Raw genomic sequence first — 25369 nt, 5'->3', positions numbered from 1 at the left:
TGAATTTAACTGACACTCATACGACCACACTGTTGCTCATTTGTTCTTAGTTTTTTACTAGCTATTTTAGTGAATAGCTTTTCCAGATCAGCAGGGACACACGCACCCAGGGACACAAATGGAAATTGGGCTTCAAGGCATTCAAGACAGAAAACAGGAGACACTTCTTCACACAGAGAGGCGTCACAATCTGAACAAACTCCCCAGCGATGTGGCTGAAGAGACCATTTGGGAACATTCAAAGACAGACTGGATAGGATCCTTGATCACTGAGTTATTAATGGACACCAAACGAGCACGATGGGGCGAATGGGCTCCTAGCTTTCTTATGTTCTAATTTAAATATAATCTCCATATTTCCAAATCGCTCTGCTGCCTGACTGAGTGATTCTGTTGCCTGTGACCGGGATGCCCTGGTGTGATTTGCAGTTTCATCACTGAATATTGTTCTCACTATTCTGTAGGAAATACAAAAGAGTTAGAAAAGAAAAAAGGAACTGTGAAGACCCAATAAAGGCTCATAGTCACGCCAGGGCCCCTCAATCGCTGGCTCGATGGTATGTTTTTTCCAGGAGCACTTTTCTTATGTAAACATCTTATCAGGATCACTTTCATCCATCTCAACCACCTCTGCCTTATCATCGCCCTCAGTGTGACTTTGGAAGTGGATCATATTAAAGAAACAAGCATGCTTGTAACAAGATTCCTTTCAATAAATCAATCAATCAATCAATAAATAAATAAATGCAGCTACCTAAAAAAATATTAAGTGAATGCTGATTAAAGCAAGAAACTTGTTTAAGGACTGTTGGAAGAACAGCACTCTTATTACAGTCCTACACAACGCAAGCACAACCCTGCACTGACCAGTGTGGATGTCTAGGGCCTGAGAGGCAGGCTGAGCCTCTGCACCCATCTCTGAATCGGACTGAAACAGTACAGGAAACACGAGGCACGATGATCCACCATTTGTGTTTAAACTTGACTGGGTTGTGCAGGTAATGTTGGAAAATAATTAAAATTCAAAAGCTTAGAATGAAATTGTTCTTCAGCTTCATTGGCTTTTATGTTCACATTGAAAGCAGCTGGTGCTGAAGGCAGTGCTGTGGTGAGATACACTGATGTGTATCTATAACACAGGCTAATTGTTGCCGAATTCCTTTAATATTTTAAAATGTTTTTGGTATTTGTTACTTTACTTAGCTTGCACTATTTCATCAATACTGTTATCAGGCTAATTAAATTGTGGAAGAGACTGACAGTAGATCACCTGTACCATTCCCAGCAGCACAATAATCTCCTCCACACCAGAAATCATGTTTACAAACCACCGTGGCAGTCTGGCGGACACAGAACTCATACCGAGAGTGAAAGTTACATTCTGTGTGATATCCAATATAACACATTATAACACAATAGAGTAATTGTAGATTATGTGGTTTTGTTTCTAGAGCAATGAACTTAGCTACAATATGGAAACTAAGAGATTCACATGTCTGGTGCAACATTGACCAGGGTCTGCTCTGGCAGCTGACGGGCGCATCGAAGTGCGTCTTGTCTTGTCTTTGTATTGACAAACTCTGTAATTCGGCCATTTTCTGCCTTGATCGCTGCCCTCTAGTGGCCAACTCGAGACATTGTCTGCGCAGTCAGGGCGAGTGGAGGATGATGAGTGACAGCAGGACCAGGGGCTGCTCCCTCAAGTGCCCTATAGGGGGAGGACATTCAATCAGTGCATTTTGTTGGCTTGTTTGGACGATGGGCTGTATTGGATTAGACTGTGATCTCTCTCTCTCTCAGGATCCCGTTTTTAAAACACTGTTCCATCACAGATCAGGGCAGAGTGCCTGTACACCGCAGAGCAGGACCGGACACATCTGAGCTCGGGCGCAGTGTTAATACTGAGGGGGCGAACTAGTGATGTATACTATCATCTAACCTGTTTAAATACTCACAATGTGGGGGCGCAGGAGGGACTGCAAATGTTTTCTTCTTTAGAGTTTTTGGAAGGTCGTGGGAAGGGGGGGGTTGGTTTTTGGTGTCAAATGATTGCAATTAATGAATAAAGCTGATATTAAAACATAAATCCACAGATGCAAATATATAACTCAATGTGGGGAGGGAGCGGGCAAGTGAGGTGGGGTATCAGAGAGTGAGGTGGGGAGGCAGTGAGCTGTAGGTTGGATTTCTAACACAGTGTCACACACACAAGCTCTTACTGTCTTTTTTGTCTTTATTCAATATACTTTTCAGTGCACATTAATTAAGATACAGCATTCCTGTCCATGTTTCACTGGTCTGGCTTTGCTTGAGTACAGTTCCATACGGAGAGTAGAAACAGCTATGAAATGAGGCTAGCTCCAAACTAGAACAAGTACAGTGTATATATATTTATATATGTATATTATAATACAGTTATCCGATTTCCATAAAACAGAAACATCAAGAGAAATTAAATTTTAAAAAATAAAACAAAATTAAATAAAAAATCTCGCAATCCCTCAATGGGAATTTCCAGCTTAACAACTTGAAACATTTCTATAAATATTCAGTATTTCATTATATATATATATATATATATATATATATATAAGTATATCAAACAAGCACTGGTGCTAAAGTTACGGTACAGTAAGGAACAAGTTATTCTAGTGTTTGCCGAGGGTGAACAGAAGGGAGTGTCAAGGTGGACGCCTGGCAGGGTTGTGGACAGCACTGAGAGACGCTGCAGGTCCCACAGATCAGAGCGGGCCGGCTCGGCCACAGCGTCTCACCTCCAGCAGCAGAGACCAAAACAACACAACCTTAAGACGGTTTGCTTTCTTCTGGAGGAAATAAATATAATCTACAGCTACAGACGGTGTGGCCTTGGTGCTCTGCTCCTCAAAGCTCATCCTCTGTCCTGAAGGGGGGCGGGACAGGGAGGCTCCAGGGACAACACACCCCTGTGTCTCACTGTGACAGAGGGCTAGTGTTGAAAGCACGAAGGAAGCCACAGGGAGGAATCTATGGATGGGCTCGGCCACTCAGACCCAGCGCCTGTTATTGAGTTAGGGTGAGGCTTCACTACATTAACTGAATCTAGGAATGTTTTAATCTTTTTAAGAGTTATTGCACAAATGGCTCTCTGTGTTTCCAGGAATGGTTTTCTAATGAAAACACATTCATCACTTTAGATCTGACCTTCTTATCACTGCCCTTAATGTGACTTTGGATATTTATAATACTGGGAAACCATTAAGTGTATTATCCTTGTAATTAGACTGATTTGTATCAAGATTTTGGAAAAATAAACGCAATAATCTAAAACAATTATTGAAAGAGTGGCGATTAGTGCCAGAGTGCAGATTATGCCACCTGGGGAACAGTAAACAGGGAGCGGTCATTGCACGTGGAGCCTCTGCTCAGAACTGCAGCCGCCTGTCCCTTACAGAGCGCTGAGATGCCCCCAGTGGCACTAAAGTGGCAATACTTGGATCTGACAACATGTTGACATTCACTGAAAGGGGATGAGCAGTAAGTCACCGCACTGCACCCAGGCTGATGGGAATTCACACTCAGCACAGACCCTGCGCTGCAGCGCTCTGCCCGTCCAGGACCTGCCAGGGCTCTCGCCTCGAAGGGTCCAACACAAACCTACACCACAACAGAATACCAAGGTAGCCAAGGAAAAAAACAAACAAACATCTGTGAAATAAATACTCGTACTTGCCAACACTTCACTCTCGTGGAAATAAAGACAATCCTCGGACTGAAGCAGCACATGGCACATCGTTATAAAGCACTTGTACCTACAGAAGCCCACAGTGGCGTTGTCAAGTACAAATGATAGGGATGCGCTTACCTAGGCAAGTGCACAACCAGCACACACTGGGAGCAGAAGACTGGGCCCAGACCGGACCAATCAGGGCATCAGATGACCACCCTCCCTCTCCTGCTCTCACCCGGCCGTGTGCCCACTCTTCTGCCCCAAGCCTCCCTTCCGATACATTCAAAGAGGTGTTTGACATTGTGGTGCGTGACACCCTGAGCTCCCAGCCCCCCTGTGAACACCCGAAGAGTCCCAGCGATATAAGACTTGCACAGCTTAAAGAATTTCTCACAGAAGCACAGCGACCGCGGGACAGACGGACGGACGAGACGAGCACACGAGGCCAGTATTTACAGCTTACTCGAACAGCTTAGTACCTACGAGAACATGCTTCTGTACAAAAAATAATTAACATCATTAGAAAATATATCTAGGTAAAGTAAAGTCAAGTGCATGCACGAGAGAGAGAGAGAGAGAGAGGGGGACTGTAAACATTAACCACCTGACAAAGCAGTCTCTGCAGAACAACACAGTTAATACAGGTGTCTGGGGATGAGAGCAGAACTAGAGGAGGAATAAAACTCTCGGGCAGCACTGGTAACAAATATCCCCGCAGTGGAATATGAAGCAGAAACCCTGACCGGAGCAACTCGTGAGGAGCGCCGAGCGGAGGATGGGAAGGACACGGACACACGCATGGCATTTTATACACTTCCCACTCCGGGAAAAAGTTACAGATTAAATCCATTTTGGATTACAATAGTCAATAAATCATCATGTAGTTAAATAAATAAAAAAAAAAAAATGCAGAAGAGTATTGCATAACAGAAACGGTGTACATGAGGACTGTACAAGCCTGGCTTCCCCAGGCAGCAACGTTAGCGATAAAGCAGCAGGCACGCCTCGAGCCACAGCCTGTCGAGGCAACTAAAACTTCCACATGGCATGTCACAAAGCAAACCGCAACACCGGGAATATCTGCTACCAGCTGACGCAGTGAGGCGGGACAGAGGAACAGCGAACTCCTTCAGGAAGGAGGCGATGCGTCTTGGACCCGCAGAGACCAGTCCGGCACTGGAGACACTTCCCACCGTTTAGAAACAGATCAGCCTCCTAGAAGACTCTGACCTGTCGAGTTTGGCAAATGGAAAGTCTCAGAATTTTGGCACAGCATCTCCCTAAACCCCCCCCACCCACTGCTAACCACAAGCAAGGGTCTGCAGCCGAGACCCCACTCCCACCCGCGTGTCTCTGCACACTTCACCCATCAGGGGCTGTGGTCTTGGCGATGAGGTCGTGTTCTTCTCTGGGTGGGAGTGGAAGGGGAGGGACAGAGAAGTGGAAATGTGTTCTGGCGGTCTCTCCTGAAGCCCCCTACACCGCCCCTTCCCCGGGCCTGGTGAGCCCATCAGGACAGGCCCATTTTAAGACGAGAGTGGAGGTTAGCAGGATCCCCAGGACTCGACACCGGGTCTCTGCTCACCTCCCATCTCACAATTGCTTGGCAAATACATATATTTATTCCAATAAAAGCATAAACATAATATGAGAAACACTGTGTTGCTGACAAACAGTAACACGTTGGCACTTTGACAGGATGGGACATTGTCTGCCAGGGCAACAGGTACCGTTGTGTGCAAAGAATCAGGCCACTGACACGACAACTGCCGCACAACGCACCCCCTGTTCGGCACGCCTTGCGACATGCAAGACTGCTCCAATATCAGATATCTCCGCGATCCCATGTATACATACAGTCCATGTGTAAACACTCAATTATTTTCCTTCGTTTTCTTCCTCATGAAGATGAAAGGCCACGTGCCCCCCCAGCTCTGAGGGTGGGGCTGCCGAGAGGCGCGGCACAGCGACACGTCACCACGAACGCATGGCAACAAAATCTAACAAAGATACAAAATGGGTCCTGAGCTTTCTCAGCTGGCGAGAAGCTGGAGCAAACTGTGGTCAGATCAACAGCAAGAGACCTGCTGGTGCCTCCCAGAGCATCAGCTGGCCTCCTCTGCGACAGTGTCACATTCATAGCAGCAGTGTCGACACGCGAGGGTTTCTGTACACATCTGGATACACAAACACACGCACGCACGCACGCACGCACGCACGCACGCACGCACAAACACACAAACACACACACAGACAGCTACACATACGGTGTATGTATAGATGTCAGCGGTACCAATTTACTCAAGTTTAGACCCCAAGCTAAGTAAACACAGGCAGGAGGCCGCGGGGGGCGGACCCTGGAGGTGCGCGGCCCCCCGCCTCTGTAAGGGTCTCTCTTCAGTCTCGGTCCCACTGTGCAGACAGCGCTGCCCCCACACTCACACTAATCCGGGGCTTCCAGCAGGGTGGCATTGAAACGAAGGCTGGTTGTTTGGGGCCAATCAGCAGGCAGTATGAGGAATGACATCATGACCGGCAGGTTCTGAGCACGGGTGAGAATTCTCCGACTCATTTGGCACGAGAATCCCTAAACGGGACCAGAGCTGACCCCCCACCCGGGGAAGTGTAGTAGGTCATAGACTGAATGGAGAGGAGGGGCCCACGGAGACCTTTAGTGACCCACGCAGGTGGCTCAGTGCACCGACTCGATCGCAGTCCTGTAAACAGCTTCTTCCAAGCGATTCTCCACATTTACAAACACCTCCAAACACTCCAGAACACGCATCGTAATTTCCCGTTTGGTCGTTTTGTGAAAAGGTAGGAAAATATAAACAACCTGCACAAAACCTCATGAAAATGGCAGAAAACATACAAATTCCTGTTAGCAGTCAGTCAGCGAGGGGTCAAAGGACAAAGCAATCTCTAAACCTCTGGAGGTCGGGGGTTTGGGAGAGTAATTGTTAAGGACTAGAGAAATCACCTCTGCCAAGATGACATTCAGAGTTAAATTTTCCCATTATGCCCTGGGTGAAACAGAAGGGAAATCCCTCTTCACAGTTAAGACGTTATGATGATCGGTTCTTTTTGGATTCAGTGTTTAGCCCTCACATCCCAGTGCTGTCGAACAGCACATGAACTCACCACGAACACACACTGTGAAGAGACTCCCTCACAGGCCAGACGCGTTGAAGCCTCGTGCCTCTTCCCTTTGTAGCGCTCAGTAAAGAGAAGCTGCTGTCAGGCTGAGCCGCGAGGCGAGATGACAGACGCAGGATCCTCTCTGGCGATCTCCGCCTGGCACAGCGGCAGGACTGGGGCTCAGGGGGCCCTGACACCCACCGGCCCTTGAAACCCGGCGGCAGCAACTGGGGCTGGGCATGTCCGGCTCTGCCATCACAGCTCGTCTGTGTCTACTGGTGCAAATGCATGAGTGTGAGGAGTGTGAAAAAGAGTGTGAGAGAGAGAGGGAGTGTGTGAGAGAGAGGAGTGTGTGAGAGAGAGAGGGAGTTTGCGCTATGGGACGGCGATTCGGGCTGCACTGTTGCTGAGAAGACAATTTTCTTCACCAGACAGGGCCGGCTGCGGGGCTGCGGGTCACACATGCGCCGATGGTCGGGGCGGCATCGGCACACCAGGCCATCAGCGTGACGACAACCCTGCTGCTCACAGGCAACTCTGAGGAACTCGATCAACACGACCCCCGTCCTCCTCCTTTGGCACAAACAGCAGCGTCGCAGGACCCTCGACCACATGCATCCCAGTCCGGGGGCAGAAGATCTGCTGTATTTTTAGGGATGAGAATGGTGGATTTTAAATTACTTCCAGCCCAACACCATCGGGAGAGTGAGGCCTCGGCCCGCAGCCCCGATCAGAGCAGCCAACGCTGAAATAAACCAACTTCTGTATCAAACTGGATCTCATTGTGGAAAAATATTTGCTGGTCACATCTCTGTGGTACAGAACTCACACTACAAAACCCGCCAGGCCGGGACAGCAGCGCAGGAGCGGGGCGGGGCTCTCAGGGCGGAGTCGCCCACACAGAGGATCACGCTTCTCTCCGCGGGCCGCGGCCCCACGCTTGCCCGCCAGGGGCCCAGCCACAAGGGCCCTGCGGTCCTGTGTCTCGATCCCTTCCTGCGGCGGAGTCTCAGTAATGGGGGGCCCCCCCAACTGCCTCTCAGGGACGCGGAGGCACGGGGGGGACGGGCAGGAGGATGGAGGGACACGGGGGGGCGCACACTGCTGCTGACTGGTGATGGGGCGGGAGGGTGTGAAGGGGACTGCAGGGGCTCGTGCCTGGGCCCTCTCCCTCGCTCTCCTCACAGCGGCAGGTCGGTGCTGTTGTGCCGGGTCTTGCGGGATGTGCCGTCGTCGCGGGGCAGCGCCCTCTGCAGGCTGGACATGGCGGCCGTCTTCTTCAGGTCGATCACGGCGTAGAACTCGCTGCGGCGGGGAGGCGGGGGGCCGCAGGGCTGCTGATGCTGAGAGGCGCCCCCCCCCATGCCGCGCTCCACCTCCCCGTCCAGATCCACCTGGATGTAGTTGAGCTGCCGCTGCTCCCGGCCGCCCCCCTGGCTGCCGCCCCTGCGGAAGTCGAAGCTGAAGACGCCGTTGCCCCCCCCCACGTGGCAGTCGGCGCGGTGCTGCCTGCGGGGGGGGCAGGCTGGCCGGCGCATGCCCTGCTGCACGCGCCCTGTGTTGACGTAGTTGCGTGCCACGCCCCCGTCCTGGTGATAGCCGTTGGGGGTGCCGGGGTCCTCGGAATACTCGTCGTCCTCCTCGTCCTCGTCCTCATCCTCCTCGTCGTCCGGCTCGTCGTCCTCCTCATCCTCGTCCTCGTGCCGCTGCTCGGCGCGCTGCAGGGCGCGGTACTCCCACACGGGCGGCAGCGACGGCAGGTTCTCGTAGTTCAGTAGCGCCGTCTTGCGGTGCCCACTGCCCACGCCCCCCCCGCCGCGCTCGCAGCCATAACCCTGGCTGTGGGGCAGAGACAGGGCATGGCAGTGCCCCTCCCCCCCACTGCTGCTGCTGCTCGAGCCCCCCGAGAGGGACACGCTTCCCGGGCACAGCTTGATCCGCCCGCCCCCCCGGCGCGGCTCCCCCCCGCGCCCCCCCCCCACACCGTTGATGTTCTCGTAGGTGAGGCGCGCCTGGCAGCCCTCCTCGTGGCCGCGCAGCCGCAGGTGGTGGTGGTGGTAGGGGTGCGCGCTGTGGTGGGGTGGGGGCAGAGGCGGGGGGACCCTTCCTCCCTCACACTCCGTGCCACCCCCCCCCACGTCCAGGGACAGGTGGTGGGGGTGGTGCATGTGCATGTGCGGCCCCAGCACCTCCCTCTCTCGCTCCCTCTCCAGCAGCCGCCGCTGGGCGGGCGTGGGGCCCAGCACGAACTTCACCTCCCCCGAGGGCGGCTGCAGGTACACCTGGGGGTTGCGCTCTTCCAGGGGGCAGCAGTGGATGGGGGGGTGCCCCCCACCCCCTCGGGCGCTCTCAGGGTAGGGGCCGGGCCGCACCTCGGGCAGGGAGTGGACGCAGTGCCGGCCCCGGACCTCCCCCTCCACACTGGCGGTGTTCACATAGGTGTGGGCCTGAGGGAGAGAGAAACGAACACAGACTGAGTACCAGGGCCGAGCTCGCGCATCGGGCAGAGAGAGGGGCCGAGCTTGCGCTATGGGACAAGAAAGGTCTTATTTTTGTGGCCCCTGTGCCCGGGGGAGGCACTCACCTGGTCCTCCAACGCCAGCAGGCTGTGCCCATGCTCGTCAGCCAGCGATGGGTGGCGCGTGGAGGCGTGGGACGAGTCTGCACTGACCGGGTACCCTGGGTATCCATTGGGGAATCCCTGCACGGTGTAGGCTGGAGCTGCAGACAAGGAAACCGGTGGAGAGCGCAGTGAGTCCAGCACAGTCCACAATAACATCAGAAACCAGACCCAGCGTGGGTCACCCTGACTGCTGACAGATACCGCTCTGCTGCCCTCCAGTGGACAGCGGCGTTCACTCACGCTCACCAAGCCTTGAAACTCAAATTAACAAAGCAGAGAAAAATTAGAAAAACAAAACCATTCTAAAATATGAACACAAGCTGGTTTGCTTATGTTTGAGGTCATGAACTGCGGCCACAGTACAGACCCACGGGCGTCTCTGTGGAAATTTCTAGAACACGGGCCCTCGATAAGAGGAGCTCCAGTGTGAAGTGAGGCCGGGTCTGTGGACTGAGTGCCACCGTGCTGGGGGAGAGGACAGACAGGAGGAGGAGGAGGAGACAGTGCAGGGACAAGGGTAGGGCTCACTCACTGTTGGGGGACTGGGGGGTCCGTGGGAGGTCGAGCTCAGGGGCGTGGCTGCTGTGCGTGATGATGACCGGCTCCTCCACCACGTTGATGCTGTTGCACTGCATGAGCTCCTGCAGCAGGTTGAAGATCTCCTCGGCACGAGAGCACTTGAAGGCAAAGATCCCTGAAGACAACGCAGCCAGTGAGCACACAACACAGCTCTTACACACAGACAGACAGACAGACAGACAGACAGACACTCTCACCCTGTCCAGTCTGGCAGCGCCGTCCGCTCTCGAAGGAGAACAGGTTGGAGTCGTAGCCGTAGCGCCGCAGGCAGAGGTAGGGCCACCGCACGGCGTCGCGCTTGCGCGTGTGCAGGATGAGCTCGGTCTGTGTGAGCTCCATGGTGCCGGAGCCCAGCTCGTTGCCCTCGTCGTCCACATTGGTCACCTGGACGCGGTGGCACGGAGACGGCCATCAGGTTCCCATCCGACCCCACCCCCCCACCCATCCGACCCCACCCATCCGACCCCACAACCCCACCCCTCAGACACACAGCCGACCCCACAACGCCCCCCCCAGACACACAGCCGACCCCACAACCAGATACACAAAGCGCACACAGAGAAACCCCCACGACCCCAGGAGGGGTGGCCCGGCGCTGCAGCAGACTTAGGGTCGGCGTGTCGTTGTCACAGTACCTTGAACTTGGTTGGGTGGTTGTCTGGGATGGTGTCTCTGTACAGACAGCTCCAGCAGCTTCCCATTGCTTCAGCAGACCAGCTGACACCTGAGAGACCAGAGACACGGTCAGCCGGCCTGCACAGCACCCCCAAGACCCGGCCACCTCACAGACGCACAGACCGGCAGACACACACACACAGAGGCTCACCCAGTCCAGGCCATCAGTGGGAGAGAGTCCCGCTTCAAACCCAGAGTCCTCTGCTGGGCGTCATGGTGAAGAAGACCGTGTAGGCTCAAAGTGCGTTTCCATGGCCAGCAGAGATTTCTCTTACCTGTGAGCAAAAGAAAAGTCGGGAAGATGATTTTTTTTCCTCCCCAGTGCTGGGCTGGACGTCCAGTGTCTCCTGTGAGCGTTGCTCCTTAAAGACACTGGATGTGCTAGTGAAAAGTCTCATCACTGACGGGGTGACACATCCCCCACGGCTGACTGCTCAGGGGACAGGGCCACCACCCTGGGACGCCCGAGTGTGGGCTGGACCTTCACCTTCCACAGCAGCACGCACCTCTGGCCGGGGTGGATGTGTGTTTATGCCTGAATGTGTCTTTTTGTTTAATGAGTTTTGTTTTTGCCTCCAAGATTCACACAAAAGGAAAACTCTTCCCAAGTCAGAGGCCTCCTAGACCCATCCTGGGACTCGGGCTCAGAGAGTGACGTCTCCAAACAGGCTGGTCCGAAGGCAGTACGGACTTCAGGAACTGAGTAGCGGGTCCAGAGCTGCGGCCCAAGGCGCCCACAGAAGCGCATCTTCAGCGACGGGCACCAGAGTCCCACTGAGCGGCTCTGTGAGCACACAGCGGCTGCAGCTGTTTCAGGAATGCGGAGGCACGGTGCCAGGCTGTACACAGTGAGAAGCACAGCCGGGAGAAGCTCCAAGCATCACAGACACTGAGCACACAGGGGGCAAGGCTCCCAAGCATTTACCTGTCGGGACAGGTATGGGGTGACAGCCCCCACAGGCCCAGAGCTCCCTGGATTTCACGCGCTCCTCATCTGAACCTGAACACACTTCTCTCCTGTGAGATTATTTAACACACGCTTCATTCCAGGCACAGATCCCTATCGAGCACTCTGAGGCACAGGACACCATATTTCATCCACTGGGACCGAGTTAACCCTTAAGCGGCCAAGATCTCGGAGAAGGGCAGGGAACACTTGGCTTACTGTCACAGAGGCTTTTATAAAGTCGTAAAAATCCTCTAATCACATCGGACAGGGCTTGTGTCTGCTCTGTGGCAACACACTGGGGGCACCTCACCCTCCACCGAGACGCACCCACAAACCTGTGCTCTCTCAATGCACGACAACAGCCACCTACACCTGGTCTAGTCAAACATGGCCTAAAACGAGGCAAACAATAATAATGTAGCGTGTGGTTTTCAAACTGTCGCACAAATACGAACAGACACGAACCGACTGCCTGGCAGATTCCGACACTGACGGACACAAACACGCAAATGAACCCCGCAAAGCAGCGAGCTCTCCGGCCCTGAGCCACAGCACTCCCGCAGCCCGGCTGGAGCCGCAGCAGCGACGAGGATGATGACAATAATGCCGATCACCATCACGCCTGCAGCTCAACACACACGCACAGCGATGTTTTTTGTGGAAACTGTGCGTGCACCTCTGTCGACCCCCCGAATCGCAGTGATCCTCCAGCCCCGGGTGCGCTGCTCCGCAACTCGGGCTTCATCAGCGCCGAGGAGACACGCAGACCGGCTGCGCACACGACTCCGCACAGCGCGCCTGTATGTGCGGCACCGTGTTTATATAACGCTCGGCACCGGCATGTCAGTGACGTAAACGCGCCGCCGGGCCGTCTGTTGTGGACCAGTACCGAGCTGCTGCTGCCGCCTCATACCCCCCGCCCGCATCGGCAACGACGACCCATGTCCGCCGATTCACAGAGAAACAAAGACGGCGGCGGTCAGGAGGCTGTGATTTACTCGATAATACCCCGTTTAACTGCGCAACAGTCCCGCTAATAGCGCCGGAGAGCCCGACGCAGCCCCGGCTCTGGCGTCGCTGTCAGCCGCTGCGGGAATGAATGGCCGTGCGGACGCGGCGCACTGAGACCGGTACCTGCGCCCGCACAGCCGCACGGCTCGGCTGCCGCAGATCCCCCGCAGCCGCGCAGCCCGCAGGAGAGCCGGGCTCAGACAGCCACTCACATGTGAAGCATCGCGACCCGGTCCGACTCCCGCAGCTCCCGCACCGCCGCCGCCGCTCGCTGCCTCCCGCGGCCGGCAGTCACTCAGCCTCGCTGTGGCACAGAGAGAGAGGGGGAAGAAAGCAAAATAAAAGAAAGAAAGAAAGAAAAAAAAAAGATGCGCTGTGTTGATCGTCCCCCCCACTGCAGCAGCGCCAGGCCCGTGCTTGACATCTCCCGTCCGCGGGGTCAGAGTTCACGGGCAGACAACGAGCATCTGGAGCGACAAGAAGGGAAGCCCGCTGGAGGACCGAGGGATGGGAGAGGGGCCGGGCGTCGTTGTCTGCAGATACCGCGGAGGGGCGCCAGAGTGCCAATAATCCGGCCGAGTCAATTCAACAAAAAGGCTTTGTGAATTTTTAAGTTATTATTACTACTGCACAAATAAACATTATACACACACACGCAGGTGTGGTGTAGTAATCACTGTACCTGGTACACACACAGGTATTTCATACTCTGACCGCTAGCTTGTCTTTGTTTTCAAAGCGCTTTTTGAACAGCTCAGAGAAGTGCCCGTTTAAACCTCCCGTCTCAGGGGGGGCAGTCGACACAGGCCGGCCTGGCTGGGCTGGAGGGACGCTGGATCGGCCGCAGCTCTGAGCGACTGGATCCTCATCTCATATGCCCTGCTGGGCAGTGCTGCAGCTCCCCCTGCACACAGTTGCGCTGCACAGCCCAGTGTGTATTGTGTGCGCAGTGCTGTGTACTGTGTTTAGTGTAATATGCAGTTGTGTGCAGTGCTGTGCTGTGTACTGTGTGTAGTGTTGTGCTGTGTGTTGTGCATTGTGTGCAGTGTTGTGTGCTGTGTGTGCAGCACAGCGCAGAGGCAGGGAGCTGCATCGAGGCAAATCAAAGCCATGACACAAACCTCAGGATGACTGCAGCGCTCGAGGAACTGGACAGCGATCCTGTACTCAGACCCCCTGCGCTCCCCACCAGCCTTCCTTCCTGGGGCAGCAGACACCACCGGCCCAGTCAGGGACCCGGACGTCCCGGCTGGGGCTCCAGAGACTTGCCCAGACAGCGCCATAGGACTTGGTGTTTCATTTTTTTAACTGAATTCGGGAGGAAGACAATCACAGCCTCACGTCTGACCCAGGGGTCTGCTGACCTCAGCCCCAATAAACTCCACACCTTCTACTACGAGGACGAACCGCTTTGTTTCTGCCTACAAGGGACCAGCAAAACACTCACACTGGACACACTAGCCCCTGCAGCCGCAGCACTGCCGTGTGGCGATGCACTTCACAGAGTGAGATTAGATACACCACGGTGAACACACACTGGGGACTTCTTTACTCCAGCTGAAGATGAAACGGAAGTGAAACAACTCAAGTCGTTCATCAAAGACAGTTTATTTAAAAAAAAGATATATATACTTTAGAATACACAGACAATACTCCAATAACCCTTTTAAATACCAACTAAAAGAAATGAAAATGTGTTTCTTTTTAATACTTGGCCTTTCATTTCTTTTAAAACAATTTTATCTATATTTAATATCCTACAACAAGAAGCAAGCACATCACACACGCGCAGAGATGGATAGTGTATGCTTGTTTTTTTTTTTTTTTTTTTTTTCATTATAATATATATTTAGGTTCATTTTCTCCAGTTTGTCATAAAATCTACGCATCCTGGGATGCAGGTAAACGTCACAATAGAGAAGGAAGTGGTGCTCGGCTGGCCGCGTCCTCCCAGCCCTTCGCTCTGGCCAATGACAGTCTTTTATCTCCAGGGAGGCCCCGCCCCCAGCCTCGGTCCCCACCAATCAGGTGGAGTCCTCCAGGCTGACGCTCTTGCCATCGGAGCCCATGTGGCACAGCCGGTCCATGATGCTTTGCAGCCCGGGCTGTACGATGCCCAGCAGGGGCCTCTGGGAAGGGTCTCCGTTCCAGCAGGCCTCCATCAGCTGCCAGCACTCCTCGTCAAAGGAGGGCAGCCTCTCCGGGCGCGCGCCTGAGAAGAACGAGGGCAGAGTGAGAGACCCAGCGGCCGGACCCTCGAGCCCCAGAGAAGGCGGCCCGCACCACTCAACACAGCACACTCAACTCTCTCCTGAAGTGGCTGGGCTGGGCTGTCGGGCCAGTGTTTAATGAGGCGCGCAGGTGTGGTGTAGTAATCACTGTACCTGCTACAGCACGGTCGTGTGGACGCCCCCCCCAGTACCTTTCTTGACGTTGGTCCACAGCTGGTCCTTGCTGGCGCACTTCTCAAAGGCCTCGGGCAGCTTCACTGAGCCGGTGCACAGGTACCAGAACAGGATTCCGAAGGCGTACACATCCACAGAGTTGTCATATTTCCCTGCAACAACCCACCGCAGTGTGTCAACCCACAGGGAGCGAGTTAATCGCCGGCCCCACACCCACACACGGCCCACACCCGCGACCCACCCACAAACACACACACAGGCACGCACGTGACCCACCTGTGAAGAGCTCGGGTGCCATGTGGATGGGGGTGCCCACTATGCTGCCTGACATCATGGCCTCCGGCTTACAGAAGCCCAGGTCTGTGATCTTCGCTCGGTTCTGCTTGTCCAGCTGCAGGACAGCGAGAGAGAAAGGAGGAGGGTTCGCTACAGTTTTTATTAAAAAGATAAATAATTTAACATTATTTAAATGCTGTAAATGTGATGGAGCTGAAAAAACATCAGCTCATATTCCTAAAGTTGAATGTAATGCAGTATTACTATTATTTCACTGTTCAAATGAACGACTGCACGAGTCTTCAGACATTTTGTATTAAGTGTTCAGATGCAAAAGCATAAGCAGTGTCGAAGATGGATGGATGGATAGAATTGAGAAGCATGGTATTGAAAGAGTGGCACCGCTCCGCCCGGCTCCACTACAGCCCTGAGTCAGAGGCAGAGTTCAGCCTTAACAGATTTTATTATCTGTATCTATCTACCCTATCTGTAACAACCACATCATCCTTCTCTCTGTAAAATGACACTTGGACCGCACCAAGCAAATGAGCGGACTGACGTCATGCATGTGCATGTTATATTGGCACTGGTAGACAAAAATATTTGCTATAAATTCAAATTAGTTCGGTTTAGTATTCGACGGAGTTCGGATTTGCTAAACATCTGTGCATGCGGATTCGAACTTCGTCACAACCCTAGTGTTCAGTGCATCGTCTGAGGCAGGAGAAGACAGGACATTTAGATCTCCGGCAGGGACCCAGACCGGCCGGTCGCTGTGCAGCGGCCCGAGAGACCAGAGACACGGCGGCGCTCGGAGCCCCAGCTAAACAATCTATACCAACACCATCACATTGCAGCCGAGCAGCCGAGACCAGCAGGGTTTGACCATGAGGCGAGCCCCCGGGGCCGGATCTGGGGTTGTGGGTGTGACGACCATTTCAGCTTTATCCCCCTCCGGTTCCTCCCCTCCCCCATCCCCGTTCTCTCCTCCTCCCTCACCAGCACGTTCTTCAGTTTGATGTCACGGTGCAGCAGGCCCTGGCTGTGCAGGAAACGGATCCCCTCCACCACGTCCAGTGCGATCTCCAGCCTCTCCCTCAGACTGAGCCCTGCCTAGGAGTGAGGAATACAAAAGTGAGCGTGCCATACCTTCAGGCCCGTGTACAGGCGAGTGAGTGTCAGTGCCATACCTTCAGGCCCGTGTACAGGCGAGTGAGTGTCAGTGCCGTACCTTCAGGCCCGTGTACAGGCGAGTGAGTGTCAGTGCCCTACCTTCAGGCCCGTGTACAGGTCGCGGTGGAGCCTCTCCATGATCAGCAGCACTGCGATACTCGAGCCGCCCCCGTACGTGTGGTCGATGACGGAACCGTGCAGGTCCACCAGCCGCTCGTGCCGTGGGAGGGACCGGGTGTAGTGGAACTCCAGTGCCAGGTCGTTCCAGTGCTTGTCGTCGGGGGGGACGACGGACTTGAGCGCGCAGGGGAAGTGCCCCCCCCAGCTGTCACACAGGTACACCACGCCGTACTGCCCCCGGCCCAGCTCCCGGCCCAGCTTCGGCTTCCCTGGGGGGCGACACCACGGCAGCGTCAGAGCGTCAGAGCTACAGAGCTACAGAGCGTCAGAGTGTCAGAGCGTCAGTCTCAGCCCCTCACCGTTCAGCAGCACGTCCCGCAGCGAGCGGCTCTCCAGGGACAGGCGTGCCAGCCGGGGCGCGTGGTCCTTCCTCACCCGCAGCCACAGGTCCTCCGTCTTCTCCAGCCGTCCTGTGTGCCCCTCCTCCAGCTGAGCACAGAGCAAGTGTCACACACACAGAACAGAGCACACATCACACACACACACCACTCACACAGCACACGTCACTCTCCCACACGCACCTGGCGCAGGGAGGCGGCGAAGGCCTCATGTGAGCTGTTGAGCCGTGTGCGGAACTGGGAGCAGATGCTCTTGGCCAGCTTGGCGGCGCTCAGGCTCTCGATGGCATCCTGGGCCACCTTGCGCTTCCACTCGGGCGTCATGGCGGGGGGGTTCACCCACGTGAGCCGCTGAATGATCTGCCGGAGAGACACCGAGTTACTGTGGGCCAGGCGGTTTCTGCCACAGCAGGGCGTGGTGGATGAGGCCGAGCTGCCCGCCTGCACGGCCCCCTTCCCGTCTGTGGCTTTATTGTGCACTTCCTGAAACAGAGCGCTGTGCGGCCGCAGGGCGTGTAGCGGCCGTGTGTTGGGCTGAGCGCGCGGCGGGGGGGCACCTGTTTGATCTGCTCCCACAGCAGCCGTGTGACGGACGAGCCCGAGTGGAAGGTGACCTCCACGTGATACGCAGCGTTCAGGATCTGCGACAGAGGCAGCCGAGGTCAGCAGTTTATACAGGCAAGTCTGTGAGCAGCCCTCTCCCCATCCCCCCCAGCCTGCCCCTGCCCCCTCTCCCGCCCCACTGCCCCCTCTCCCACCCCACTGCCCCCTCTCCCACCCCCAGCCTGCCCCACTGCCCCCTCTCCCACCCCCAGCCTGCCCCACTGCCCCTCGACCCAGCGCCTGCCTGTTTGAGGTGGTTGGAGGTGATGTGTGTGGCCGTGTCCAGGTGCGATCTCTCCAGGCTGGTGAGGCAGCGCTCCAGGGTGCCCACGAAGCTCTCGCGCAGGTAGTCCACCGAGCTGATGAGCTTGTTGGCCACAGCCTGGTTCAGCCGCAGCACGATCAGTTCCTGGATCTGCCGGATGCAAGACTTGATGTCCTTGGAGCTCACCAGCTCCCCGTTGGGCGGTACGATGATGTCTGTGGGGGAGAGGAGAGCAGGCCGTGTGTCCGGGGTGCCCAGTGCCGCGCGCATGGCCCGGGCACGCCTCACACCCCCGACAGAGGCACTCTTACCTGTGAACTCCAGGTTGGCGGCGTCCTCCAGCAGCTCCTCCTTCATGCTGCCCAGGGTCTCCACGATCATGTCCTTCATCTCCTCCTGCTTGCGGTTGGCGATGCCCATGAGCGACTGGAAGAGCTCGGCCTCCTTCTCACGTGTGTACTCCAGCCGGCGTGGCGTGATCTGCAGGTCACGCTGCATGTCGAAGGCCTGGTTGATGAACAGGTCCAGGCAGCGGCAGTGCACCCCGTTCAGCAGGCTCGCGGCCTCCACCTGCTGGTTGTGCAGCACCTGGCGGGCGAAGGGCGAAAGCAGGCGGGGCAGCCGCTCAAACACCTCCCCCAGCACGCTCTGGGGCTTGGTGGCCGCCTGTGAGGGCGCGCCGCAGGAGCAGTTGCCCCCGCTGAGGAAGCCCAGGCCGGACAGCTGCTGGTGCAGGGCGCTGCGGTCGCGCACGCGGCCGGGCGGCTCGGCGCAGGGCTCGGTGAGGGCGGCGGCAGGCGGTGCGGCGCTGGGCACGCGGGCGAAGCAGATGGGGAAGGGGAACAGCTCCCGGACGCGGCGCAGGTCCTCCATCTGGCCGGGCGACAGGGCTTCCTCGTTGACGGCATACAGCAGCACCGGCACCACGCCCCGCAGGCAGTCCTCCAGGGCCTCCTCCACCGGCTGCACGCTGGGGCACGGCACAACCAGCACCCTGCACTCCTGGGCACCGCGCCGGAGGGAGAAGCTCGTTAGAACAGCAGCACCGGATGAACGGGCTTTACATCCTGCTGACCTTTAGACAAATAACTAGAAATGGTTCATTAATAGAGCACTGCTATTAGATTAGGGCAATTATCCTCAGTTCCCCCCCCGTTGTCTGCACGGACACGGGACACTCATTTCAGACCGAAACACATTGGACAGCACAGCCGCATTCCTCGAGGCGCGCTCCTCTCCTGTATCAATGCACTCGATACACAATTAGAAATCATAAGCCCATGTAACACACTAATTGAGTCCGTGGCTCATTTCCATGACCTGGGGGGGTCGATGTGAACACGGGACTGCTGACAAACAGAGCTGCCGAGTGTCCAGCACAGGTCTCTCACTGGCCCGCAGTCCAGCCCACTATTTAGTCAGCAGTGGATGGCACCGGGGAGGGGGAGCAGTCGGGGTATTCACAGTACCGCACTGACGGACAGAGGGAGGGAGGGAGATTCACAAACAGATGATGACTCACTGGGCTGCTCGTAAACAAAGGAGGTAGCCAGCGCCGTCTCCAGGAGACTGTCAATGCCATGCCATTATTACTCTCTCTCTCTCTCTCTCTCTCTGTGTGTGTCGTTGGTGTGTCTTGGTCTTACATCAGTGGTCAGAACAAACTACTCTCACCGTAACATCAGCCTATCAAGAGACTCCCGGCTTCTCACTCTCAGACCCAGAGAGGAGATTCATTACAACAGTTAAAATCAGGTGTTAAGCCTGAACTGTAAACCAATTCCTGTGTGAAAACCTGTGTGAATCGAGGTTAAACCACTGCCTGAGATCAAACACAGGAGAGAGAGAGAGTGTGTGTGTGTGTGTGTTCCTGTGTATGTGTGTGCGTGCATGCGTGCGTGTGTATTAGCTACAGTATTGGCAAATAGTTTAATTAGCACGTTCCTGCTTTCACCCCTGATGCCATGAATAGCTCGCCCCCCCCCCCAGCAGGGCCAGTTTGTCACGGCGCTGTGAACTGAGCACCGACTCGAGAGGAGAGACTGAGGGACAAACGCCAGAGCAGCCGGGGGCCCTGGGCCAGGGGTCCGGCCACAGCGAGGGACCGGCAGTCAGCTGACCAGCGCTGGAGAGAGACTCCACACTGACACCTCACTGCAAGACAACGAGCACACAGTCCGAAGACTCAAGACACTCCCAGTGAAACACTGGGCTGTTCCGTCTCGGCGCTGTCCCTACCTGCAGCAGCTGGTGGTGCAGCGTGACCTCGAGCTCGGCCAGCTGGTGGGCCGGGTCCTGGCAGGCATCCTGGATCTCCAGGTCCTCCTTCGGCACGGTCTCCCAGCGGCCACGGTGCCCGGCCAGCTGGTGCAGCAGCTCGTACTGCCCGGGCAGCGCCAGGCTGAGCCGAGTCTGCCTGCCGTGGGTGAAGCGCAGCCGGCGCCGCCTGCAGCCTGCCGGCCCCCCGCAGCTCCCCACCTCGGGCCCGATGGGCAGCAGCCGGTCGCCCAGCAGGCAGTTGAGCAGCTGGTAGCGGGCTCCGCAGTCCTGGCCCAGGATCACGATGTAGGGGCTGCAGCCCACGCTGGCCTGCAGGAACTCCTCCTCATGGCTGGGGAACGAGATGCAGCCCAGTTGCCCTGCAGACGGAGCAGGACAGGAGACGTCAGCGCGAAGAGCAGGGAAGACAGGCGAGCAGCTCCCACAGCTGCTCCCTCCTGCACTTAGGGCACCAAATTAACCCCCCACCCCGGGATTGGAACGGCCACACCAATGATTTCAACAATTTCTTATTCCTGTTATGGCATTGACTGGGTAGACAGAGTGGGAGCCCCACTGGGACAGGAGACACAAGGACCCCAAAGACAGCAGACCTGAGAGACTGGGCTGGGTGCTGGGCTGAACACTGTGGCTGCAGGGGGGCGGAGCTGCGTTTCCTGACGTCTCACAGTTAATAACATTATATACAGGAAGCTGAGCTCTTCTGGGCTGCTGAGTCACGGTCCACAGCAGTTATACAACCAGAGCCAAACGAGCAGCCCCTCCCTCCCTCTCTCCCTCCCCCTCTCTCGAGGTGTCAGCACACTGAGGAACCTCCCATAACTCTGTTACAGCACTTCATTAACACTGGAGTGCAAGGTGACTGACTGCACACACACACTGCACAACAACGCACATAATACAATACAGAGCATATACACCCTGCACAACACACACACACACATTTTCATAGATTTAAAAGATGGAGCTGCTTTTCACAGGACAGATGGTATTCTCATGATTATTATGAATAATATTAATCTATATGACCTCAGCTAATTCACTGGATGCTTTTCAAAGCACCTCTTGTAAAACCCCTCAAACCGAAGAGGCCGATTGAATTAGTCAGACACTGCTGACGTATCGGCACCTGACAGCAAAGCACCTAAAGCAAACCTATAAACCTACGTTCTGCAGCCCTCTGCTCGCTCCCGCGCTCTCTCGCTCTCGCTCTACCCCTCCCACCTGCTCAGGCCGAACACAGGAATGTTTCAACAAAGAGAAGCATTCCAGCTGCCACTCCAGATCTGCCGTCAAGCGTTTCTACGTGCAAGTCCGACCTGCAACTCCCTACCTCCCTCTCTCCCTCCCTCTCTGACCAGGGCTGCCACTCCAAGCAGCTCCTCTCCACTGTGAGCATGTCAGCACAGAGAGATCAGGCGCAGGCAGAGCCACGCTACAAAAGTAGCCTTGTGTCTCAGAGCACCGTGACTCACAGTGATTTTCTGTAATTGGACACGGCTACCCTGCCCAGAGAAAAAGAGGCAGAGCAGCCTGCCCCCCATCCTCACATGCACTCTACAACTGACTGGTGAAATACTAAAACACCCCCCAACTATACAACAGCCTTTCGTGCACAGCTAGGAACAGAGAGTATGTGCAGTGAAAACGACACCCCAAGGCGTCCCCTGGAGGCTGTAGCCCCGGCACAGTGTGCCGCCGCAGAACCGCCATTTCCACAGTGTGACTCAGTCTCGCTTATGACTCCAAGGGTTTCGGATCTCAGATCTCACTGCTGCAACTACATCTGAAACCCGAATTTGGGAACTAACTTTCTATTCCAGCTCGATCACTATCTGCGTTACTACACCCCCAAGCAAATCACCCATATCTATGCACCTGGGACGGTACAATGCAATACCCGTCAGTCCCTGGGCAACTGTTAGTGTAACTACTCTGACAGAGAGTTGGAACTAGGGTTCTCAGCAACGACGCAGGGTCAGATTTCAGCCCCAGCACACAGACAGCACTGATGCGAACAACAAGATATTTTAATAGTAATTGGGACAAGGCTGTCATGTCAACAGCGGCTCAGCAATACCCCCCATTGGCACGGTTTGCCCCCTGGACTGCGGCAGCACCGTGCCACGCCAGCATGCTGCAGAAGCAGCCCATTCTTCCAGTGCAGCGTGAATGCAGGGCCTGTGTGGCAGATGGCAGGGGCTCCACACATACTGGCACAACCCTGAGCACGTGCCCTGCGTTAAAACCTAGAGGAGCCACTACACTCCCTCACCCCCCCGGCACAGGGCACTGCTCTGCTGTTCCTCACCCACCTGGCCCAAACACCCCCCCACTACTGAGGCCAGCTGACCCGAGCTCTCTCTCCACGCTGCCCGACCCAGGCACAGCTTCTCCGGCAACACTAACACACAACGCAGCACGAGAACTGTGACCAGGAATTGGAAGAAACACCCCGCCCTCCCCCGACACCGGGGGGTGTGAGAGGTCCGAGCGTGTGCCAGCCGAAAAGGTGCCGCGAGAGTGCTGGAGGCTGTGCCGGGGACAGTAAACGGCCCCCACAGCCCCCCACGTTCCCTTCGCTCAGCAGGATCACAGATACCAATAAACAGGAAATACCTACAGGGTGACTTATAATCATAATTTCCATAAATACAAGTCAAAAGCACTGGGGATTTCTGCAGTTTCCCCGCTCAGACACACCAAAGCGCGGGCAGACCTCAGCCTGCAACTGCACTACGCACTGCCCTCCCAGAGGAATCGGCCTCTGAACACGCAGCCCCTCCTCCCCGGCTCAGTGGAATTCACAACTCTGTGGCGTTTAAAGGTCTGCCCTCACACAGGCAACGAAGACTGCACAACACCACCCTCCGACAGCCCCTAATCTGCCCGGCCTGCTGCGGCCGCAAATCCTTTAACACCCTCGGCAGTTAGAGCCCCGAGAGCACTCTGGCTAAATCAGAGCGGTCTGTGTGCTTGAGTTGTAAACATGTTCGAGGACACTGGTGAGACGTGTTATGTAATTGCTGCCCACTCTGATCCGTATTCCAGTGCACCTCCCCCCTGCAGTAGAGCAGTCCTGGACAGCAGCGCTAGATACAGGTCTAGTACTCCATCACAGCACAGTCCACAGCCCTCTCCACACGGTCTCTATTCTATTGCACCCTGTGCCACGAGCGGCCCGGCCCAGAGCAGGGAGTGCTGCTGCTCCCCTCCTACGGATCCAGGGTCGAAGGTCAGACTGTAGGGCAATAAACTTAAGAGCCAAGATATCCACAGGGCTGCAAAACCGAGAATAAGGGCGTCTTTGTGTTGCCTCTCTGAATGTGTGCTGCCTCTTATTGTGACATTATGAAGCATGTAAACAAATGACTGCACAATGTTGCCCTCTCAGATCCTCACACAGCAGGCGCCCATAAAGCCAGGCGTTGTGTTAATGTGCGTTACAGGCAAACGCTCAGACCCGCACCGACGAGACAACGCCTCTCCCGCGCCTGCTGGGGTGGATCTGTGCGTGTGCGGGGCTGGGCAGGGGTCTCGGCTATCTGGTGCCGGGGGTCGCAGCTCATACCTGCTTCCCGGGCCGCTGTCCCCGAGCTGGCCGCAGCTGCGCAGGCGTTGCTGTAGTTCTGCTTGATCTCTCGGAAGAACTTGTTGGTCTCCTTCAGGTTCTTCTTCAGCAGGATGGAGTTCTTGTTGTAGTTGCTGAAGATGCGGGTCAGCTCTCGGGCCAGAGCCGTGACCTTCTGCCCCGTCCCGCCACCGCCGCCGCCGCCCTCCATGTCGCGTCCCGGCCGGGGGCGAAGCAGCGAGCCTGTGTTCCTGTGAAGCAGTTATATAAACCCAGCGGAGCGAAGCGGCCGGGCCGGGCTAAGGGTGGGCGGCGGCGACACTGCCCCTCTCCATCGGCAAGGGGCCCGGGGGCTGCGGGTTCAGTGTCGCGGAGGCTGTGCCGCTCCGGGTCTCCTCAGGATGAGACGGTTCTTCCGAATCTGCACACAAATATTCCGCTTGCAAAAAAAAAATCCGGTTTATCCGGATCTTAAAGCCCCTGGAATCGCGCCAGCTTGTGCGCGGCTGCGGCAGAGCCCCGGTGCCTCAGTCTGGGAGCCTGGCAGCGGCCCCTGTGCTTCTCGGGAAGGCTGACCCTCCCCGCCCGCCTGACAATCTCTCCGGGCTCCGCCAAGGCTCCTATCGACCGCCGGAGCCGCCCAGGCCCATCCACCGGCGGGCCGCTCTCCCCGTCTCTCTGCCCGACGAGCGACTTCTCCCTGCCGCTGCAGAGCGCTGTCAACCCGCGGTGGCGATGGATGACTTCGGGGGGCGAAGCGAGAGAGCCTCCAACCCTCGGCCAGACAGGGCGCCGCCCGCCCGGGTCGGAATCTCCGCAGGAAACGAGCAACAACACGAAACGAACAAACCCGACCTGCTCCGGTGCTCCTGGGCTTATGAAAGCCGGGCTGCTGTTCGAGGGACTCGCAGGCGGGGCGACGCGTCGGGAAACTCAGGGCATCGCTGGCGGGAGGAGAAGGATCCCAAACGCACCAGTGTCGACAGTCGGCTGTGATTTCAGCGCTAGAGGGTCCGCAGAGCAGCCGCAGTCCCGGGCCCCGGCGTGGGGGTGTCACCGCGTCTCCGAGAACCGAGGCAGCGCCGAGCGGGGGAGAGAGTGGACTGAGTCCAGCGCCGAGCGTCCGCCTGCCCCCTCGGATCAGACATGAACAACCGAGCCGCAGCGCCGCGGAGGGAGCCTTCATAGCGCCGAGCGGCGGCCGCGCTGCATTCTGGGAACTGGAGTCCCGGGGAAAAGACATTCTCAATCGATCAGGGCGAGCTGCTGTCCGAAACACAGCTACACAACGAGCCCACTAACACCGCGGCTGTGTCAAACACAGCTACACAACGAGCCCACTAACACCGCGGCTGTGTCAAACACAGCTACACAACGAGCCCACTAACACCGCGGCTGTCTGTCTCTCTTTGGCTAGTATGCACATGTTTAAATACTTCTTTTGAAACGGCTTAAATAGTCCCGGGGTCTAATTCCACTGTATGAGCAGATTACTCCTATCAGTTTAAGACTATTTGATTGAAAGCAATGATGAAAGATGTTCTTTGACTGTCCCATAAGACACGACTCTTTATTTAATTGAGAAAACAATTCC

The 25369-nt window shown here is 56.0% G+C and overlaps 2 protein-coding genes across 3 annotated transcripts; both read right to left on the bottom strand.

Annotated features, from left to right (window-relative positions):
* Nucleotides 1–2215: 2215 nt before the first annotated feature.
* frs3 (fibroblast growth factor receptor substrate 3) lies at nucleotides 2216–13177 on the bottom strand. Of its 2 annotated transcripts, XM_066702999.1 has the most exons (7): nucleotides 12897–13177; nucleotides 10876–10999; nucleotides 10685–10773; nucleotides 10247–10433; nucleotides 10003–10164; nucleotides 9432–9568; nucleotides 2216–9294 (listed from the first exon to the last, which is right to left on the bottom strand). In XM_066702999.1, exons 3-7 carry the CDS (start codon nucleotides 10748–10750, stop codon nucleotides 8029–8031), a joined length of 1818 nt encoding a protein of 605 aa, XP_066559096.1. In that variant the 5' UTR covers nucleotides 10751–10773; nucleotides 10876–10999; nucleotides 12897–13177; the 3' UTR covers nucleotides 2216–8028. The 2 variants fall into 2 exon arrangements, with proteins under 2 accessions (XP_066559096.1, XP_066559097.1); XM_066703000.1 differs by lacking the exon at nucleotides 12897–13177 and having other exon boundaries at nucleotides 10876–12881.
* A 1316-nt stretch (nucleotides 13178–14493) lies between these two features.
* On the bottom strand, nucleotides 14494–24917 carry dstyk (dual serine/threonine and tyrosine protein kinase). Its single transcript, XM_066702995.1, has 12 exons — nucleotides 23776–24917; nucleotides 20163–20563; nucleotides 18236–18926; nucleotides 17904–18139; nucleotides 17614–17697; nucleotides 17240–17416; nucleotides 17018–17147; nucleotides 16638–16927; nucleotides 16365–16478; nucleotides 15366–15480; nucleotides 15107–15241; nucleotides 14494–14896 (listed from the first exon to the last, which is right to left on the bottom strand). The coding sequence occupies exons 1-12, from the start codon at nucleotides 23984–23986 to the stop codon at nucleotides 14709–14711; spliced, it is 2772 nt and encodes a 923-aa protein (XP_066559092.1). The 5' UTR covers nucleotides 23987–24917; the 3' UTR covers nucleotides 14494–14708.
* Nucleotides 24918–25369: the final 452 nt, after the last annotated feature.

The sequence above is a fragment of the Amia ocellicauda genome, chromosome 5 (assembly GCF_036373705.1).
Source record: "Amia ocellicauda isolate fAmiCal2 chromosome 5, fAmiCal2.hap1, whole genome shotgun sequence".
Classification (NCBI taxonomy): Eukaryota; Metazoa; Chordata; class Actinopteri; order Amiiformes; family Amiidae; genus Amia; species Amia ocellicauda.
This window is presented reverse-complemented; position numbering and strand designations above follow the sequence as displayed.

Coding starts and splice junctions, on each gene's coding strand:
- frs3 (XM_066702999.1), bottom strand. CDS start 10,750: ATGGGAAGCTGCTGGAGCTGTCTGTACAGAGACACCATCCCAGACAAC. Junction 10,434..10,684: donor ACCACCCAACCAAGTTCAAG/GTACTGTGACAA, acceptor CACCGCGTCCAG/GTGACCAATGTGGACGACGA. Junction 9,569..10,002: donor GACCCCCCAGTCCCCCAACA/GTGAGTGAGCCC, acceptor CCTTGTCTGCAG/CTCCAGCCTACACCGTGCAG.
- dstyk (XM_066702995.1), bottom strand. CDS start 23,986: ATGGAGGGCGGCGGCGGCGGTGGCGGGACGGGGCAGAAGGTCACGGCT. Junction 16,928..17,017: donor GCGGGACGTGCTGCTGAACG/GTGAGGGGCTGA, acceptor GTCGCCCCCCAG/GGAAGCCGAAGCTGGGCCGG. Junction 15,242..15,365: donor GGCACCCGAGCTCTTCACAG/GTGGGTCACGTG, acceptor GGGTTGTTGCAG/GGAAATATGACAACTCTGTG.